Source organism: Opisthocomus hoazin, chromosome 1 (genome assembly GCF_030867145.1).
Source record: "Opisthocomus hoazin isolate bOpiHoa1 chromosome 1, bOpiHoa1.hap1, whole genome shotgun sequence".
Classification (NCBI taxonomy): Eukaryota; Metazoa; Chordata; class Aves; order Opisthocomiformes; family Opisthocomidae; genus Opisthocomus; species Opisthocomus hoazin.
The window spans coordinates 42,190,471-42,211,979 of record NC_134414.1 but is presented as its reverse complement, the minus strand read 5'-3'; the positions used below and the strand labels follow the sequence as shown (position 1 = coordinate 42,211,979).

At 39.0% G+C, this 21,509-nt stretch overlaps 1 protein-coding gene across 1 annotated transcript in view; it reads left to right on the top strand.

Annotated features, from left to right (window-relative positions):
* DIAPH3 (diaphanous related formin 3) overlaps window positions 1–21,509 on the top strand; it is a 266,117-nt gene that overhangs the window by 11,469 nt on the left and 233,139 nt on the right. Inside the window, exons 3-4 of the mRNA XM_075432939.1 lie at window positions 13,215–13,388; window positions 20,059–20,163. Coding sequence (XP_075289054.1) covers window positions 13,215–13,388; window positions 20,059–20,163 — 279 coding nt within the window. The remainder of the gene's footprint in view (window positions 1–13,214; window positions 13,389–20,058; window positions 20,164–21,509) is intronic.

Genomic DNA, 21,509 nt, shown 5'->3' with positions numbered 1-21,509 from the left:
GTGACGGAGCCCTGGAACAGGCTGCCCAGGGAGTTGGTGGAGTCTCCTTCTCTGGAGATATTCAAGACCCGCCTGGACAAGGTCCTGTGCAGCTTGCTGTAGGTGACCCTGCTTCGGCAGGAGTGTTGGACTAGATGACCCACAGAGGTCCCTTCCAACCCCTACTAGTCTGTGATTCTGAGATTTATGCTGGACAATGTGCAACACACTTGGGCTGAGAAACACTGCTGTTTGCTAGCTTATGAACCAGTGGCCTAGGTATTGTTGATGAGGTGTGCAAAGTTACCAGTGTTCAGCACATGGCCTCCACCTGTCGTTCCTAGACTGACTTAAATCACCTGTTGCTATTTCTTTAGCATAGTTTTATAGGCTGGAAATGGTTATTAAGAAATTTGGGTCTGATGGATTGATAATATAACCTTGATTCTATAAACTTGTGCTTTATCTCGGAGAGGTGAGGAAATGTTCAGTTGTCTCAAAGCAGAAGTATTTTTTGGTAACGAGAACTTAATTTTGGTAGTGTCATGTAAGGGTTAGAGTCTGGATGCACTAGATCTTGCTGTGTGTTTTTGTGGATTTTGTTTTGTTTATTTGTTGAAGAGGCTAGCTTGCTGCCTTGCTGCACTTCCCCTTTCCTTATTGTGTTGGACTTTTATAACTTAGAATGGTAGCCATCATAGGTCAGCAGGTTTATTGTGTTTGTTTGAATAAGGACCAAGAGCCTGATAGTTCTGTAGTAAGCAGTCTTCTTCCTCACTCCTTAAATTTTTCCGACCATACTGAAGGCCCCTTCACAGACTAAAAAGTCACCTGCAAAGTAGTACCAAATTGTCCATATATATATATATATTTTTTTTTTTTAAAGGGAAATGCAGCTGTTTAGTAAAAGGCTGACAGTTAAAAAAAAAAAAAATCAAATGTCGCGGTGGTGTATGCTTTTAAAGGTAGGTATTTAGTTCGCTTGCAACTTCATCTTGGAAAACGGATATGCTTTCCCACTGTCACTTTTTGTCCTTCTGTCTGAGTTTTCTGTTGGTTTAGTATCTGAGTCCTAGGCAACTTCCACGTGGATGAGACCAGAGTGTTTTTAACGCTTCATAGCAAGCACGAAAACTAGCAAAGGTATTTTCTCCAAATTCCTTTTTTGACAAGGGGGAAAGTTGTACTAAGAGATGATTAAGAAACTGAAGGTTTACTTGATTTTGCAGCTTTGAAAGAAATGATGTATTTCCTTTCTGCTCATGAGCAATTTTTTGCATGTTAACTTGCTCTCTGCTGCATTATGTTTTACAAAATGTTTATGTTTTATTACTCGCAGTCTGTTTCTTACCAATACAGTGTTGTATAACAATGACTGGGATTTCTTTTTTTCTTAATTTAGGTAGGTTAGCAACATTTTGAGAATCTAAAATGCAGACTGCTTTTTGATATTTGAATTGTGTTGGATTATTCCTGAGTTGCTAATGAATTGTCTACTTTCAGTGACAAATCCCTTCTAAATTCAGGAACACCTTGTTTTTTACACTGTCAATGCATGCTTCTTTTAGCTTCTTTGTTTACAAACTATGAAGACAGAAAACCGGCTTGTTTCCACAGTGATCTTGCAGGTAGATAATAACTAAGATATCTACTTGTTATTCATCTGTAAAATAAGATTCCTATGTCAAGGGCTCCATGTTCCAACAAGTGGTTTGTAAGGCTCATAAAGATTAAAAAACCGGCATATTAACAGAATTTTATTAAAAAGGTACCTTATGTAGACAAAAATGAAATGTATACTAAAATTACTTATAACATAAATTCATGTTGACCAATTTCATAGCAATTGCTGTAAAGATAAGAAAGGTTTTATAATTTCTGATGTATAAAGAACCACGATTCAGAGTGAAATGTTCTACGCATTCAAGATGTGACTGTGCACAGGCCTAAACTTTGCAACTTTTAATTTTCTGCCATTGGTTACATGATTTGCTCTCAAGAAAAGTAAAATCATCTCTGGGAGGCTGAGTGTATTAGGAAAAGGAAGTTAGCTAATGGAAGGGATTCTTCTGTGTATCTTGGTTTATGCAAGCCTTTCTTTTACTAAAAGCTCTACTGCTACCAGTGGGATTTCTCATATAGTAAGAAGTTAATCTTGTAGAGCAATTTGACTGTCAGAGAAAGAATATACTTTTTTAATCTTTTTGGAGCTTCGAGGAGGAAAAAGATGTTAAGAGGTCGTTGACTCAGAATCATTGGAAATAAGATCAAAGAAGTTATGTGAAGTAAGGGAAAATAGTGATTTGCTTTTACTTGCAGAGATACTAAAATACATTGATGCAACTCGTATTCTCTTGTGTGTTCCCCATCCACTAAGAATAATAATTACTTCAAATGAAGACATAGGATTTGTTCAACTTCGTATTCCCTTTCCTGTGTTGTTAATATCCTACTGATTCTTTGTCATGTGTCTACATCAGTGTATTACAGCAGACTTTAATGATTGTGCTGTTGGGTTCTGTGACTAAAATGACTTGGCAAAATGTCTGGGAGATTAAGCTATGCTGTAGTACTTAAGCAGACTTTCCAGATGTGAAATTGTGTTTACTGAGTATGTAAATAGTGGGCAGTCAAAAATATGTGAACTTGAAAACTGAGGGTGGAAGTACTTTTTGTCCAGCAGATTCATAAGGCAGAGTGAGAAGGACATCTAGAGAAAGAGCAGAGCTATAAGCAATACTCTTTGTCTTTATGCCTTCAGCCAGGAAGTGAAGATTGCATACCTGTATATTTCATATCAGAACTCTTCTAATATATTGTGCCTAGTGATTGTCATCGGTGTCTTGAGGGTCCATATATGTGTGTGTTGCTGCTTCATGACAGAAGACGACTGTTCACTGCTTCCAGTAATGCAGTTTAGGCTAAACCAGAATAAGCTGTAATCCTGTCTCTTCATGTTGAGGTAGCAAAAGTAGAGATACTTCATTTGTGGCAAACTACACATTTCATGTAGTCAGGACTTTGATACTGGGTTGCCTATTCTTTTAGAATAAAGGTTTTCCTGTAATGACTAGTAATATCCTCTAGTAATCCTCCAGTAGTATATACTCCACAAACTTATATTGGGTGGAAGGTTTGCTGTTCATGTGGTAAAGAAAACAAATAATATTTTACTATTTCTGTCTTATGAAATCGGTGTAGATTGCTGTGCGTTGTACAGCTGAAGAAACAGAATATGAAGAGATTCAGTGGTGGTTCTTATTCTTGTTTCAAGGGCATCAAATCTGTTGGCTTTAACCTTAATGTGAGAGGATTTTGCATGACTTGATTTATATGTTTTACATGTTCCAGGCATCACTGTTCTGCAGTGCACTAAACTGAAGTGCAGGGTTCGGAGGTAGTGCTGGAAACCTCAGATCCTCATGGTATGATGTAGCTGTGGAGTTGATATATTAGCTTGGGTCCAGACTGTTGCATGCTAGGTCTAATCTGGTAAACCCTGTCTCCAAGAATGAAAAAGAAAGAAGTCAAGGAATCAAAGGCTGTGGTAGATGAAGGAACGTTAGTCCTTTGTTTCTTTTTCAGTATATCATGAGGTGTATCAAGCCGCTGTACTACTTCCTGCCTTGAAAAAGGATAGCTTTTCTGTGAAATCTTCTAGGAATTTTTTTCATTACTTCAGATAATGTTTCAGCTGTAAACTCCTCCTGGTTATGACAGGCCCACTTCCGTAACTTTTGTATCCTGTATAAACCTAACTAATTCTTCCATCTGCTGCCTGCTAATTTAGTAGAGCTGCTATTTTTTTCTAAATGCTGGGGTCCCATCACTGCAGTAAATACAGTCTAAACAGTGTTTATAAAGAAACACAGCTTATGTTCACAGCATTTGTGTATTTAACAAAATTTAGGTTGCTCAGCCAGTGAAGAGATATTGGATTAGCTCCACCACTATGGATATGGTTAGCATCCTTTTTTAGATAAAATCCTTCTGGCTAGATATGTGGGCAGTGTGCACAGCAACTTTTAACTTTTGAGACCTACAAGATGTTGCGTGCTAACTTCTGCTCCAAATATGGACATTAGGAAACACACTTTATATGCAAAGTAAAAAATAAATTTTTACTCTCATTTTACATATCTAATTTGAATACAACAAACAGCTGTTGCTAGTTGAATTGATACCAACATTCATAGTCCAAATTATCTCAGTAAAAGGGTCGTTAAACACTGTTGGAAGTTGTTCTACAAAAACCTTCTAGGATTCGTTATGGTTTATTGACCTTGCGCTTACTGTTGTATTGCCTGTTTGGGTCTGAGGGCTTCAGTCTGGATATGGAGAAGAGGGATAAGACCCAGTTGATGTAATGTTCTGTCCTTGATGTAGGTAACCTCTGCTGCTAAATAATTTCCCTTATTTCGTACCCGCTTCCTCTCTGTGATCATAATAAGACCAGCCATGCCAGTTGATGCTGCTGCAGGTGTTGATTCCAAGCACATTCACAAAGCAGAGGTGTTAGTTACATTTCTCAGAAAATACCCGTTTTCTTCTGTTTGGGTTATTCTGGGAGCTACTGTCTGCAAATGGTTAATCACCTTCAATCTGAGTTGTTCAGTTAACTGGAAACTGGGCGTAAGCACCTCAGTTTTGTCAGTTTCAACAATAACTTGAAGTAAAATATGATTGAGAATCTATTGTATTTGTTTTTTACATTTAGTTCAAATTCAACATTATAAAGCAATTAAAACTGTGCTTTCAAATAAAGCATCTGTGTTTATAAGAATGATACTGAATTTATTGGCTGACAAGGCATCCTGCATATGTCAGTTTTGTGTTAAACATGACTTCCAGTTGTTAACAGCCTCAAAGATGGATAGTTCTGTAAGAATTCCCTTAGTAAGTCTAGTTCCCTCAGTAGTAGCTGATACCGTTCCATGGCATCTGATTTTTCCATGGATGTCCCATTCTTACCTGACTGGCTGTTCTCTGTTGCTGAGAAAGGCATTGAATCATGACTGGAGTGAAGCACTGGCAAAACTAGAGAATTCTTTCAGTGATCATGAATGTGGTTATGCGTGCATGTGTTAGATTTTATTTTTTTGGAATTTCTTAATATAGCAATAGATGATCTGATGCGCTAATTAAAGTGGGATGAGGGAGACAAGGGAGACAGGATAGCAGGGAGGTAATACCTTTCATTCCTGTGTGCATAGCAGCTCTGTTAGGAGGTGACGTCTTGATAAACCGTTGAGCCAGCAATTAGTCTAGCAATAGCTAATCCATCGATTCCTGCATGATCAAGTGTGTAAGTTCAATAGACACTATTGTCTTACAGAGAAGGGTATAATAAGTCTTCACTAAGATCAAAATGAGAGCACCAATAGATGTACTTTCTAGGGACCTGATCAGAAAGTGTGATGAGCCAGGTTTGTATTGTGGATCTCTTTTGTAACTTTGATTTTTAGGTCTGTGGTGTGTGCATAAAATCACTTTCTTATTTCATAGACTCTCAGTGGAATAATAGAGAGCCTATGAAATAAGAACCAAATAAAGCTTTGCCATTCATCCTGTGATGGTTGCTTCATTTTGGCTCTTGCAGCTATTATTCTTATTACTGGCGATTCAAACTCTGATACCCAATTTGCAGTCAGTCTGAAATCAACTCTGAGGGGGTGAATGCTGCTTATCTAGACTTGTCATTTTATCTCTTTCCTTAGTACTATGTATCATGGCTTTCTGTGTATTTTGAGAAAGTCTAAAATACTGTCGACAGTTTCAAACAGTGAAGGAGTCATTGTGTAATGTGTGATAGCAGGTTTGTGGGCTTTAAGCCTATTTTGACTCGATGATCTTACGGTTCTTTTCCAACCTAAGTGACTCTATGAATGATTCTAGTATTTTAAGTAGCAAAAATTGTTCCTTTGCTAAGAATATCTGATCTTACTGGCAAGTTGGCTATGAATGTGTGAGCCCTGTTGGGTGAAATAAATCCTTTGTTCTGTGAGGGAAGGAAAATGTAAGGGGGAAAATGAATCCTGTTGCTGAACCGTGGCAAGGCTGCTGAAGCTCTTTGCCCCCCAGGTCCAACCAGCAGCAAGGCTGAGTGCATTTCCAGTAGGCACCTGCACAAACACGTGCGTGCAGTGTGTATGTATATGCATGGCAGTCCACACAGATGAACACAAACAACACAGAATCACAGAATGTTCGGGGTTGGAAGGGACCTCTGTGGGTCATCTAGTCCAACCCTCCTGCCGAAGCAGGGTCACCTACAGCAGGCTGCACAGGACCCTGTCCAGACGGGTCTTGAATATCTCCAGAGAAGGAGACTCCACAACCTCCCTGGGCAGCCTGTTCCAGTGCTCCGTCACCCTCAGAGGGAAGAAGTTCTTCTTCATGTTCAGACGGAACTTCCTGTGCCTCAGTTTGTGCCCATTGCCCCTTGTCCTGTCACTGGGCACCACTGAAAAGAGCTTGGCCCCATCCTCCTGACACCCACCCTTCAGATATTTATAAGCATATATTAGGTCTCCTCGCAGCCTTCTCTTCTTCAGGCTGAACAAGCCCAGTTCCCTCAGCCTCTCCTCGTAGGGGAGATGTTCCAGTCCCCTCAGCACAGTGGGTGTCATCCTGTTACCCTCTTTGGCTGATGAGGATGAAGCTCCATTAGTGGGAAATGTACAGTAGGTGGGCTCCTGAGCTCAATACCTGGTTGCTGGCCCCTGGATCCCAGACTTCCCATGGCTGTCATCTGGGTCACGGGAGCCCCTGAGGCTGCAGGCCCACTGCAGCTGCCGATACAAACCTTCTCGCTCACGGAGAGACACGTGGGTGCACATGCACACACAGAGCTCTCTGGCAGCTAGTGGGGCTCCACTGGTCCCCCTGATAGGCAGCTCCCCTTGCGGCCTTGTCTTTAGAAACATGGACTGCACACACAGACGAAAATCTCCCATCAGTTGGAGGATTCCCCTCACCCCTGTAGATGCAAACTCCCGCAGTGGCTATCCCTTAAAGATGCAGACAGAGGTGCACTTCCCAGCTGACACTCCGCTGCCCTTCCTCAAGCCTATGGTCTCTCTGGCAGCTGTTCAGAACTTCCCTTATCCATCCTCTAGCCAGCTGCTGCTCTCATCTTGACCTTACAGATACTCATTCCCCTGCTCCCAGGCCACCTCACCTATTCAGTGGCTAGTCCAGCTTCATAGTTGCTAGTGATCATTCACTCGCCACCCTCACTCACTCCAGTTGCTGGCACCATGGACCTGAGGTCCTACTCCAGTTGCTGGTACTGAAGTTCACTCACTCTGGTCTCTCCAGTTGCTGCTGTGTGGTCCCTCTGACTCATGGTCTGATCCTATTGCTGACACATGGGCCTCCATACACACATGCACACAAAGTAGAGTGTCTCGGGAAAATAGTTGAAAATACAATTTAATAAGGTAGGACAGACTGTGCTGGTTGGGTACAGGGCATGGCCAGACAAGTCTACCAACTAACAAACTGTTTACATACAACTGGCCCCTTATGCTATCGTTTTCCTGTGCTTGTTCCTCTCCAAATTGCTGAGATCCATCCTTTTCCCTGCCTTTGGTTCTTCCCTTAATCATCGCAAAGTATGTCTCGCACAATCCAAAAATGTTCTTCCTCTTCATCCCAGCACGTGTCTTCTACCCCTAAGGAGTAACACCGTTTTCATCTGAAAGGTGCTCTGGAGAGCTGATCATGTTGACATGGGGTGGTTGTCAGACCTGGGCCACAGGGCAGATGGGATAGCCTTGGAGGAGCCTGGACAGCATGTCCCTTCCTCTGAATCAATAATTTGGGTTCCTCTCACCTGCTGTTGTGCCTCTGTGTTCATCTGGACTTACAGAGATAAGCCTTTGATGGGCTAATGGTTCCTGTGATGAGTTGGGAAAGAGACAGATGAAAGTATGACTTGGGTTCTGCCACCCACCATTGTCTTTCCCTGCTCTTTTGTTTGTGTGCAGGTGGGCTTTTTAGCACATAGCCTTAAGAGACATTCCTTCAGTCTTAATCCCACTGCATGCATCTCTGTTCCTCTTGTCTTTCATACAGATGATGGGCGTTGAAGAAAGCTTTGGATATGTCCTAGATGTGTCAGTTGCTTTCTTTCAAGTAATTGCTTTAATGTGGCTATGTTTTAAAATATTCATTAGAAACTAAATCCCTGTAGGATTTGAATATTGCCCTGGTAAAACTACCTTTGGAGTAAGTGATCACATTTTCTTGTACTACTAGTTATAAAAAAGTGTAGGACAGATCTCTTTGGCATTGTGTGTACAATTTTTTATATTTAAAGTCACGTGAAAACGTCATCATTCACTTGCATATCTTATCTCAAAAATCACTTGGGAGACCACTTTTCCCTGTGCGGATGCTGTCAGCACTGTTACTGTGTGCATACAGTAACTTGCTTTGCACCCCATACACTGCTAGAGCTTGTCAGTAGGGTTTGGCTGCCATATTTCTGAAGCTGTAGTTTCACAAAGCTTTATGATGGAGCAGAGCAGTGGAAGAAACACTACTGCAAGATATTTTGAAACTCTATTACAGCATAAGGGAGCCATAATACAGCTTCTACCAAGGCTCCCTGAGAATCTCCAGGGTGGTAAATGTAAAATGCTATTGAAAAGCAGTCTCATGGTAACTCATGTTCATGTGTTGACCATGGTATACTTTTCACTGTGTTTAATTTCAGTGAAATTAAGATTTTGTTTCAGTTGCCTTGCTGTTTTTTGTCTCATGGAGAATGCGAATTGGCAGAATAAAGTACACGGCCTTGTAGATGCTTCAGTCTCTGGTGGTAGGAGGCATAAAGACGTAAAAGCTAAAATAAATGCAAACAGCTCATTGCTTTAAATTCAGGTTTATGAGAAAAGACTTTTCATGCCTTTCATGCTGGAGGATCTAGTCTTAGGAATGAGAACTGTGTGAATTATATCTTTAATAGCCTCTTTGCTGTCGTAGTTAATTTTTGCTTGTGTTTTTCCCCTCCTCTTCCTCTTATCTCCCACCTTAAAAAAAAACAACCAAACAAAACCAAACTAAAAACCAGAAAACAGAACCCCAAACCAACCAGACCAAAACCACTGACTTTGGTCAAAAAAAGACTTAGGACTGTCTTGGTTAGTTTTTGCGAACAAAATAGTAGTGTATCTGTACTGTTTCTAAAATTAGGCTTACCTTTGGTCAGAAAACTCTTCCTATCTTTTACGTTTTTTCCTTTGCAGAGTTAACTTTTCTTTTTAGTTACTTTCACTTCTCCTTTCAATACCACAAAGTTTTTAAACTTGACCACTATGCAGCCTATATTGTGGTTACATGAACAGTTCATTTTTTATTTTTTTTTTTTACAATTTCAAAGAGAATAGTTTTTTATGAATGTTCCTGCAGTATTTTTGTACTGAATATTTAATTATTTTACTATTCTTTCTTTTTTATTATGTATCTGAAATACAGTCTTTCTTATCTTTAGTAGCACTGTGCTATGGTGATAGGAATAAATTCTTGTTTGAATTAATGAGCTGGTTAGAGATTCCCTGTTATGTTTTTGTTTAGTGCATTAAAAAAATTCCAGCTTTCTCCTTTGAGTGCCTAGAAATATTTAATTGCACTCTTACTTTTTTTTTCTCACTCCTTATTGCCTTTGAACTTGTAACTCTGGATAATTTACCATGAGTTCCATCAATGCATCAAAACAGATATTAGTTTGGATCACAGAACGTTCGGGGTTGGAAGGGACCTCTGGGGATCATCTGGTCCAAACCCTCTGCTGAAGCAGGGTCACCTACAGCAGGCTGCACAGGACCTTGTCCAGGTGGGTCTTGAATATCTCCAGAGAAGGAGAACCCACAGCCCCTCTGGGCAGCCTGTTCCAGGGCTTAGTCACCCTCAGAGTGAAGAAGTTCTTCTTCATGTTCAGACGGAACTTCCTCTGCTTCAGTTTGTGCCCATTGCCCCTTGTCCTGTCGCTGGGCACCACTGAAAAGAGCTTGGCCCCATCCTCCTGACACCCACCCTTAAGATATTTATAGGCATTTATAAAGTCTCTCAGCCTTCTCTTCTTCAGGCTAAACAAGCACAGCTCCCTCAGCCTTTGCTTGTGGGAGAGATGCTCCAGTTCCCTAATCTTCAAAGAGACTTTACTGTGGAAATACTTGTATCAAGACCATATGAACCACTGTTTATTCTTTGGTTAATTTTAGTGTTTGCCCTACAAAGACCTTAAGGGAAAAGTTTGTTCCTTTCAAAAAAATATTGCCTTAAAGCACTGTTCTTGTATGGGTCTATGTATTTATTGGTAAAATAAATACAAAAAGATGCAGACAACTTTGAAATAGAAGGTCAAACCTGCTTTCAACTGCAGTGAGACTTTGTATCAAAGCTAACTTTAGGTATTCCCGTTGGTTATCCTGATTTAAAATGTTTTTGATATAACATGGAACATTATTGGACTATATTTTTTTGCAGTTTCCTCCTCTATGCACTTGGATTGCCAGCAGCATCAGTGGTAGATTTCATTACAACCAAGCAATGAAATACCTGTTCTTCCTGTATAGTGCTTTCTGTGGACCATGAAATTATTTGCATGTATGGAATGTTGAGAAGCATTAACTTTTTTTAAGCACTGTCAATGTATAATTCAAGAAAAGTGTATGTAGAATACCCACACTGTACTTCTGTGCAGGTCTTGTGAATTTCCTGTTTTTGATCTATGGAAATCTTATTTTTAGGTTGCATTGTTTTAAATTATTTAAAGTAATTTGTTTGACACGTGTTTAAATGTGCTTATAATCCTAGTATCTCACTTTGTCTTACATGTTCTGCCTGATCAAATGTATTCCAAGAGTGTGCTTCCCTCTTCTAGGATGTGTGGTATAGGATTTGATTAATATGGGAAATGAGTGTTATGGCCCAATCTGTAATGTTGCAAAGCAGCTACTATACACACTCAGGAGGAGCTTGAAAACAAAGTGTAAAGTAAAAATGTGAACAAGTCAAAGGAAGTGAAATACCCCTTTTCAAGGGTGAACTGGCTCTCATCCCTGAACTGGTTCTGCTTGTTCCTAGGGGAGCAAGAGTAGCGCTGGGACTGTGTGGTTTATTTCATGGTGGAGGCTGGGGTGGTTTTCCCTGACCAGAACTGCTATTGCTGCTACTGTGTGGAGCAGGGCGGGTAAAGAGGGGACACTTGGGGAAACACGGACTGTAAGGAAGGGGCTGAGATTTTTCAGGAGATACAGGTAAGGAGTGTAGGGCACACCTCTCTCAAACCTGATTTAGTCGATTCTCTGCTGACTGAACCATGGGCTGAGACCTGTTACATCAGCCAAGGTGTCTTCCCTCTACCACTGCTTCATGCCTGCGCATGAAGAATCTTCAAGTATAATGGGTTGTTTCTTATGTGCTTGATAGTGGGCCATGGAGAAGCTGCTGGCTAACCCATTCTTTGGAGCCAGAGTGTTGCCTTTCATCAGTGCTCTGTGAAAGCCATGGTTTGAGGAGACAAAGCTCATGTAATATTTCTTCTTTCTTTTTTTTTTTTTAAGATTCCAGTCTAGTTATTGCAGTTGATAATCTGGCTTCATCCCACCATGGTTGCCATAGGCTTCTGATTTTAAAGACAGGAAGGGAAATTGCTGTCTGGTCAAGATGCAGGTGCTTTTTTGCCACTGACGACTCAGTACTTCACTTCCAATGATGTTACCCTCCCCTTTGCTTTTGTTGCAGTCTCTTTCTTCCTGGGTCTTGCCTATGTAATTATTCCTGTGGAGTGTGCTTTCCTCGTTGCCTGCTGGTTTGATGTGACACTGAAGGGCCCCATCATCCATACTGAGCTCTTTTATGTTTATGCTATATTAATTTTCTGCTTTTGCATGTTCTACAACCATCTGTATGTGAGTGGCTTACAATCTATTTCTATGTTCCAGAAACTGTTGCTTTTCGATTTTGAACAGGAAAAATTAAAGTCTTTTTGTTTTTCCTCTAAACCTCTCTTCATGGATGTGTAATAGTCACTTCTTGCTCTGACTAGAGTGGAACACTTGTACCCAATTTTTGCAGCTAATTTTCTTTGCTCTCTCTGATCTGAATTCCACAGAAGCTATAATAACTTTGTCTTTTAGTTTGGTAACTTTTAATGTACTTAGTAAGTGACATCTCAAGATACTTATCTTCAAGATATGTTCAAGCCTCCCAATATTTTTGCATAGCTTTTCAAAGATATGAGTCTGTTGATATGGTTGAAATCTTGTCCAAGATCTCTTACGCATCAAATTCTATTATAACTTTCTTCTGTGTTGACAAGTATAATATTGCTGTTCACATCTGCTCAAAAGGCTGCTACAAAGATGATTAAGATTTAGCACATCTTATTGAGTATGTCAGCTGTGTTTGTGTTCTATCGGTCCTTGCCCATATACATTAAAACACCCAAGATCTAACAATGAAAATACTTAAAATTTCACTTAGTAACTCTTTATTGAAAAGCTGCTAAATATCTAACCAGTAAAAAAAAAAAACTAACCCAAACCACTTTTCCAAGTAAGTTTGCTTTTGCTTTTGAAAGGATGAAGTTAGAGCGGTTGTCTTGTGTTGGTGATAAGTCTTAAGGATTATTCATGAAACCATGAGTGTATCCTACCTAACTGTAATAAAGGAGCTGAAGGTTTTTATGCTTCTAAATGAATTTTTAAATAACTGGAGCAAAGACACACAAAGTTTTGGGTAACATAAAAAAAAAATAGAACAATGTCTTTGTTGTGCTAGCTTGTCTTTTAATAAAAAGTAGTTTCTTTGCATATTTGTATATTCTATTACAATGTCAGGAGTACTGCTGTTTCAGGGTACCAAAAAACAATTTAAAACTATGCTTTTGGTAAATAAGCCTGCTGTTTCATATTCTACATGTAATGGTTGGGAAGAACTCTTCATAAATTGGTTTTGTAGATATCTTTTTCTGCAAACTTTCCATGAAATTCTCATGTTCTGCATGATTTCTCCATAATGTAAGGGGATTCCCGTCTGTTAAATCACATGCTAAGGCAAATGACTGTTATATGTATCTTTAGGGAACCACTTTAAAATAAAACAGTTAAATAACAGGCAAATTACCACAGAAAAACAAGGATGTTTAGTTTCCAAGATCAGCCATCTTAGAGTTACATAGCATGGAGACAGTATGTGATATATTATACTTTTTCTGTTTTCAGTTGGATAGATTTGCCAGTATAAGAATTCCAGGAAGTAAAAAGGAAAGACCTCCTCTGCCTCATATGAAGCAGTCACATTCTACGGATTGGTCATCCACACCTATGGATGCGGAGGAGTTTGCTCCAAAACGTCTGTCGGAAAGAGAAATCATAGCGCTCTTTGAAAAAATGATGGTAAGAGACTTACACTAATTTCTTTTACTTAAAGAGTGATAGTATGGCTAACTGGCAGGTGGAGCCTTCTTTTGTGCATGTGTTCTGACTTTTATCTGAATTACTAATATTTTTGTTATTATGAGTTGTAATTTACATGCTTTGTAGGGTGTTAGGGGATGAAGTGTTTGAATTATTTTGACAAGATTTTGCTCCAACTATATTTAAAATGAAAACTAAAGGTCTCTGATTATGAGGAGTGAGATTATGCAACAGATTTTGGGGAGGAGTAAGAAACAGGGAATCCTGCTTGCTTTCAAGGTGACTTGAAACTTTTAGAAAGGGATTTTATGCCTTTGAATATCTCAGCAGGGGGTTGCTCTGAACTTATATTCCAGGTCACTCTTGCACAAGACTTAAGGTTCTTGCCTCCAAAGCAGCATTTGTCTGCACATGCAGTCTCAAATTTACTTCCTTCCTTAGCTGTCATCGTTACTGTGCTACAAAAGAGCAGTCACTTGCTAGAAAGATTGTGTAGCATTGGTACCACCTCAGTAGGTGGAGGATTTTTTGTCATGATGATGACGACATTTTGGGCAATTGAAAAATAAATATGGAATGGCCTTGAGAGAAGAGTGTGACTGCAATCTGAAGAGTGCAAGAGGACGTGAATAAGGAGAGTGATGCCTAGATTATTACTTCTTTCTCTGCCTCTTAGCAAGTAACAAGTAACTCTTGAAACACAGAGGGACTACCAGGGGCTGGGATGTGGAAGAAATTAAATGCGCTAGGAGAAAAGTACCTTTATGGAATTTGTTATTCCTACTACTCAATAATGTTAGTTTAGTCTTGAAGATGCTTTTGTGGAACTACTGAGAGATAGGATTCAGCATTTTCAAGGGGAGGACTAATTTACTGTGTTATCAACTTTTGTATTTGTACTTGTTTTGGTGTAGTCCATTTTTCTTGGTATACCTCGGTGTCTAGGATAGTTTACTTCTGTTAAGAAATTTCACTGTGAATGGTAGTTGCTCAAAGGCTAGAAAACATGAGAGGTTTTTTATAAAACTTGAAAGTATGCCTCCCTGCGCACGCCTCTTGCTACATAAGTGTAGGTTGTATTTCTCTACAACCCCAGAGAAATTGTGGTATAGGGTTAGGGTATAGTGTGTGATGTTGAGACTATGCCATAAAAAATGGAAACTTTCAATAAATCCGCAGAAACCCACTACTGTGTGTCTAGGAAAACAGAAATGCTTATATCCATGGATCCTGAAGCAATTCATTCCAGTTTTATAACTACTTTGCAAAAATATGCTAAAGTAATGATGACGTCCTGGATAATTTGAATGTTTTCCTAGTTTTTTTGAATAATAAAGCACTTAAGCTTTTTTTGATAAACTACTTTATCAGTGTTATTTTAGCTGCAACATGCAATACAGAAAGGATTCTTTAGATTATCCATACTTCAATGGACTGGAATAAAGCTAGTTTAGTCACAGTAGATTACATAGCTAATTACATATTGTAGCCTCTAGTTTGCTGTTCTGATCAAATTAAGTGATTTGATGGAGTGGTGAACAATTTCAATGTTGTAGCCAAGCTTTTAGAGCTAATTTTGCACAAAATAAAAATAGTCAATTGGTTAGTACTGAAGGGAGCAGTTTCTAAGTTCTGAAGTTTCACTGAATGCATTACATTATACTTTGGGTTCTCCTGGATGTGCACTGCTTCCTTCTCCCGGTCTTTTATGCAGTAGCGTCCTGTGTCGTTTTGATGGCAAAAATTACATAAGAGCACATAAAAACAGGCAGTTAAGACTAATATTTAACTGTCATTTAGCTCCTTTCATTCCTGTTATTACTGTTAGGAAAATATCCACGTGGAATGACTTATTCTGATTTTCCAAAGAGGCATTGCTCCCCTGTAGAACAGCTTTAAGTAATTTAAGAAGAAATAAAAGAATGGAAGTGTTTTGTAAACTAAGCCACATCTGATGTGCCCCTTGTACTGCTGAATACTTCTCATGTGTATAAATTAATTGCTTTAATGATTTTTAATTTGTTAGAAACAATAACAAAGAAATTACTTTTTACTGTACACACAGACACAATATTTCGTATAAACCTGCTGTTATGTCTGGGATTATGGAATATAGTTTCTACTGATAGATTTCGTACTTCCTTTTTTTAAATTAGAAATTAGAATTTTTTTTTTTGCAGGAGAAATAAGCCCTTGGTTTTCTCTTTGTTATTTAAATTCAGAAGTTATTTTTCAGAAAACTTAAAGGAGCAAGTCTGAAAGAAATGCAAAACTGGTTTAAACAGAAGAATGAACTTTACAGTGGCTACAGGCTAATGTGAAAAGCTTTTTGCTGTTGTTTGTTTTGCTTTCCCCTTAGGTAGGACACACATGCATTTCAATGTTACTATGAAAAAAAAATGTGGCGTATTGTAGGCAAGGTATTGAAGGTGTGATAGCTCTCAGAAAACACGGAGAAGGACCTAGCCATATATTTTTATGAAGCTTAAAATGGTGTACTTTAGTTTGTGTTCTTACATTTCTGTTTATGTAGGTTTTAAAAATATAAGTATTAAATAAAATACAGCTACACTTATTAAATATACATGTAAAGTGTATTTTCACTTGAAGCCAGTATTGCTGTACAATTGTATCCCTGTGGAGAGGAATCCTGAGACACATCGTTGCAAAGACATTTACAGGAACTTGCGGAGATAACCCCATTTATCTGGCAGTGTCAAGCTGGTCCTCATTTTAGCAATTAGTATGGGTTGTCATATGCATATCGCAACTGATGTGTTGCATGGCAATAAGAATAGTCATAAATATGTTGTTTTGCATTTAATAGAAGGTAATTAATGAAATATTACATAAAATGAGAAATACTTGTAACAAGATAAATGAAAGGATAGAGGGAACACTAGCATTATAGTATTTTTGGCAATCTGACTTGATTTCCATTCTCCCCCCCCATTTGTAAGCTGAGGAAGCGTCTTAGATAAGGCATAAAGATTTTTTGAGCAGTTGAGAATTTAAAATCGTAATATTTTTCTGGCTTTGAAAGATTTTTTTTTTTTAATTGGAAAAGATATTTGGACAAGTAAATTGAAAAGAACTTCCTTATCTGTTCTTATTTTAAATGCCGTTTAGCAATCCCCAGAATCTTTGTCCAAACTCATATATCGATGTCAGAATTCATTGATGAACTGTACAAGTCCTGGCTAGTTATGTAATTAACTGCTAAATACTTGACCAATAGATTAAAATACTTACATTGATTTGTTGTATATCTGGTTTAAATTTTAGGTTTCCACCTGACCATTTAACAGCATACGTAACAGAATTCATGTACCCTTCCTTTGAGCAGATGTTTACTTCAGGTTTTTGTTATGGGTTTGTGTGGCAAGGTTTTGGTAGCGGGGGGGGCTATAGTAGTGGCTTCTGTGAGAAGCTGCGAGAAGCTTCCCGTATGTTTGATAAAGCCAGTGCCAGTCAGCTCTGACAGACCTGCTGCTGGCCAAGGCCAAGCCAGTCAGCAATGGTGGTAGCACCTCTGTGATAACATACTTAAGAAAGGGAAGAAAACCTCTGGGAGAAATGGCAGGGTAGAGGGAGGAGTGAGACGATGTGCGACACCAAGGTCAGTGAACGAGGAGGGGCAGGAGGTGCCCAAAATGTCGGAGCAGAGAGCCTTCCCTTGCAACTCGTGATGAAGATCATGGTGAGGCAGGTTGTTCCCCTGCAGTCCATGGAGGTCCACGGTGGAGCAGATATCCACCTGTAGCCCATGGAAGGGACCCCATGCCAGAGTAGGCAGATACCTGAAGGAGGCTGTGACCCCGTGGGGAGCCTGTGCTGGAGCAGGCTTCTGCCAGGACCTGTGGACCCATGGAGAGAGGAGTCCACGCTGGAGCAGGTTTGCTGGCAGGGCTTGTGACCCCATGGGGGACCCACGTTGGAGCAGCCTGTTCCTGTAGGGCTGCACCGGGTGGGAAGGACCCATGCTGGGGCAGTTCCTGAAGAGGTGCATCCTGTGGGAAGGACTCACATTGGAGAAGTTTGTGGAGAACTGTCTCCTGTGAGAGGAGCCTTCAGGCTGGAGCAGGGGCAGAGCATGAGGAGTCACCCCCCTGAGGAGGAAGGAGCAACAGAGACAAAGTGGGATGAACTGGACATAACCCCCATTCCCCATCCCCCTGTGCCGCCTGGGGAGAGGAGGGAGAGAAACGGAATTGAAGTTGAGCCCAGGAAGAAGGGGGGGGTGGGGGGGAGGTGTTTTAAGATCTGGTTTTATTTCTCACTATCCTACTCTGATTTGATTGGTGATGAATTAAACTCCCTTTTTTCCCCAAGTTCAGTCTGTTCTGCCCATGACAGTAATTGGTGAGTGATCTCTCCCTGTCCTTGTCTCGACCCTTGAGCCTTTCATCATATTTCCTCTCCCCTGTCCAGTTGAGGAGGGGGAGTGATAGAGTGGTTTTGGTGGGCACCTGGCATTTATCCAGGCCAAACCAAAACAATTTTTGATTTTGAAATACTAAAAACACTGCTTTTTGTGATTATGTGGTGTTTCTCAAAAAAGCTGCAGTGACTTTTGCAAGCTTTGATTGAAAAAAAGTAACTTTAAATATCTTTAAATATCTTTCACTTTTTTTCCAAACGAGGTATACATGTGCAAAAAAATTTCCACTTTTTATGTCTTGGAAGAAATTGAGCTCTTTGCATGCAATATAGGATCCCAGCAGTGTTTTTAATGTGTATGAATTTAAGCCTGTGTTTTACACTTTTTTAGTATGGATATTTGAATTTGTACAGCATTTTTGAATCACACCAGGCTTCCCATCATTAAGTAAATCACAGCAGTTTTTTGTTTTGCTTGCATCCAAGAAGAGCTAGAAAATGCGGCATGCGCTTTCAAGATAGTGTCCCTGACATTTGATTTAGTATGAGGCAGCTTTCAAAATATTCAGGAGTATGTGTGTCCTTATGCATGGCTAGAATTTGAGTTTGGGCATAAGCAAATAGTTTTATTCTTCAAAATATTGCATTGCTTTGATCAAAAAATTCATGGAGAAACTATGAGAAAAGATTGAAGTGTGTGTGGCCTCGTTAATTCCGGCTTGTTTAGACAAAGTTGTTTTGCATTTACTTGCAGATGTACGAAGTAACACCAATATGGAAGCTACCTGCCAAGGAGGCAAAAGACTGTAATATTATTGCTTGAATGAAAGAACTTTTTACAACATGCATCCTGTATTTATTTGATACTAAAAGAATCAAATAATATAGTGTGTATCAAATATACAAATCTGATACTATAAATCCATTATATAGTATCAAATAATAAAAGTACTAATGTAATAAATATTAATAATTTCAGTACATGCTAGACTGAAGTGAGGAACTTTTTCTAGTCCTTAAGGAAATAATACAGTAACACTTGTGGGGGGCAAAAATCTACACAAAATTGCCCTAATTGTACTTTGAAGTTCAATTTAAGGGGTCAAGCATTTTCTGCAATGTGTTCTCACAGCTCAGATTTATACAAAACTCTAAAAATGTTTCTAGGAGCTGTGCTTGATTCTGTCCTATTCAATATGAAAACTAGCAAAAGATGATGAAACTTGAGTTTCAGTGTAGTGTATAATTTTGGTCTTTAGGGGTTTTTTTTCTTAAGATTCTAAGGTTGTGAGTTTGCTTGCTGTTTGTCTTTGATTTCTGAGTAGGTGAAATAGCTTTGATATCATGATGGTTACTCACTGGTTTCATAGCACTGGTCTTGCCAGTGCTGGTGGGGCTCATAAACCTCAGCTGAAAATAACTGCAGTAAATCTTGCTAAGCTTGGGTGACCATAGTAATGCTGTTTGCGCTCCTATGTGTGTGTGCCTAAATTGTTTCTTAAAGCCTATTTTTGTTTGGTTGCTACTTTTACCTCCAGCATGATAGGAAATGTCATTTCTCACAGATGGGGACCTGATTACAATGATCAGAGCATTTCTAGGCTGGAACAGTGGAAGTCCCTGTGTCAGAAATGTCAATGAATAGCTGCTGTGTGGCTTTGAATGTGGTTCTGCATCTGTTCCTTTTGACCTCTGGGTTTAGGTTGGAATGAATGAATTGTGATAGATAGGGGTGTTGATTTAATTATCAAATCGTCAAGAATTTAGGCCTTACCGATTGCAAAGGTGAATATTATTTTGTGAACAACTCTCAGCGCAAAGTAGATTCTGCTTCCCAGGATTAAGTATTTGGGAATTGAGGAACAGAATTATAGAACAAACGGATATATCATTAAAAAGATCTTTTTAAGAGACTATATTGAGTACATTTATAAATGTTTTAGGAGATGTTAAATAACGCTTTTCTGTAGTTTAGCGTGTGTGTGAGACTGTAGGCGATCTCCAAGAAGAGGTTATGCTACTAATGGTTGTGATGCTCTTGTTCATCCTGGCGTAGTTGACTTTTTTTCAGTCGGAGTTGCTAGGGAAGATGGATAAAGATTTTTATGGTTTTGAGTAACATCTAACTTATGAAAAGTTGTCAGTCGCTCAAGTTCATATTTTTGTGTCTTTTTTATTTTTCAAATCAGTCTCTTATCCACCAACACAGTTGTTTAACTATGACATTTAAAACTTCTTTTTTTTTCTTTTTTTTTTCCTCCCATTCTAGGAAGATATGAATTTAAATGAAGACAAGAAGATGCCATTGAGAGAAAAGGATTTTAATACCAAAAAAGAAATGGTGATGCAATATATTAGCAGTGCTTCAAAGTCTGTAAGTAAATTTCTCTGAAGTACACCAAAAATGACTTAATGTTTACAGAATTTCCTACTGGAGAGAAAAAGTGATACATGCATGTTACATTCTTTTGACTGACTTTTGTTTCTCGTAGACATGAACATTTTTAAAGGGCAGTATCCCATTATTTTACAAGCTGCAATGAAAGATATTCACTTGTACTTGAGGTGCATCTTCTGTATACAGAACAGCATTTCTTTTTGGTAAAGGTATGGCTATTAGCAGAAATGGAAAGACTGCAGAAAACTTCTTGGAAAAGTTTGCTGTGAACCTTTTTTCTATACTAGCACAGTTTAAAAAGCATTCCTTAACTCATTAGCCTTTTTCATACTTGACTTCAGTACAGAATTCACATTGTGATGCTGTGTAATAGTTGATAGTAATTGTTGCACATGAACCCAAGTAGTGCCCATTTTTTATTTATTGTGATAATTACTGGTTATTTTAGAGAAGTGCAAGGAGTTGTGTACTGAGCAGTTTAAGGATTAAGTTGGCATAAGAAAAACCACTTTAGTTTTTGCAAAATGGGGGCGGACTCCAGTGCTAAATGCTGCAGTGCTGATATTGTCCTCAGACCTTTTTGTTTTAGAATTAATGTATTAGGTTCTTTGACTCTCACTGCTCAATGCATGTAGAGATATCGGAAAAAAATGGCCTATATGCAATTATAACTAAATACTGAGAAAAGAAGACATTAAATACAGTAATTTAAGTGAAGCATTTTTCTTATTGTTTGCTTTAAATGATGTACCTTATTAATGTAATGATCTAACACTTTTGGGAAGGTAGGAGCCTAGTGCAGGACTGAACTGTCTAGAGATTGTTTTATTTAAGATGAACTTATGAAAGTTACTAGTCCTAGCATGAAAGTTCCTTAATACTGTCACGCCTGTGTTTTAGAGATATTTCATGGGAAATCAGGAAACTTCAGGCTAGTAAATCTCACAAGATTCTTGAAGTTTCTCAGCCCAAAACAGCATGTCAAGGTTTGTATGTCATTGACACCCCTAGCCTCCACATACATTCCAAGACCTCAGTTGTTTGATCTAAAAAGTGTGTGACAATAGGACATGGCTGGCCTTACAGAGTTGCTGCATCTGTTGCTGGAATCTTAGCTTCATGATGATGGTGATGTTAAGACTCACTTTATCAAAAAAACAAGTTTTCATGTTAGCTCTTTACTTCCTGGTGCTTAATACTTGCAGAGAATTGAAGCCTATAGCAGAGTAGGTTTCATTGATCCTTCTTTGAGTGCCATTTGCAATAACTATTTTTTTTCTTCTTTGGTTGTCCTCATGCTTTTTTTTCGGCACTGGAGCTTG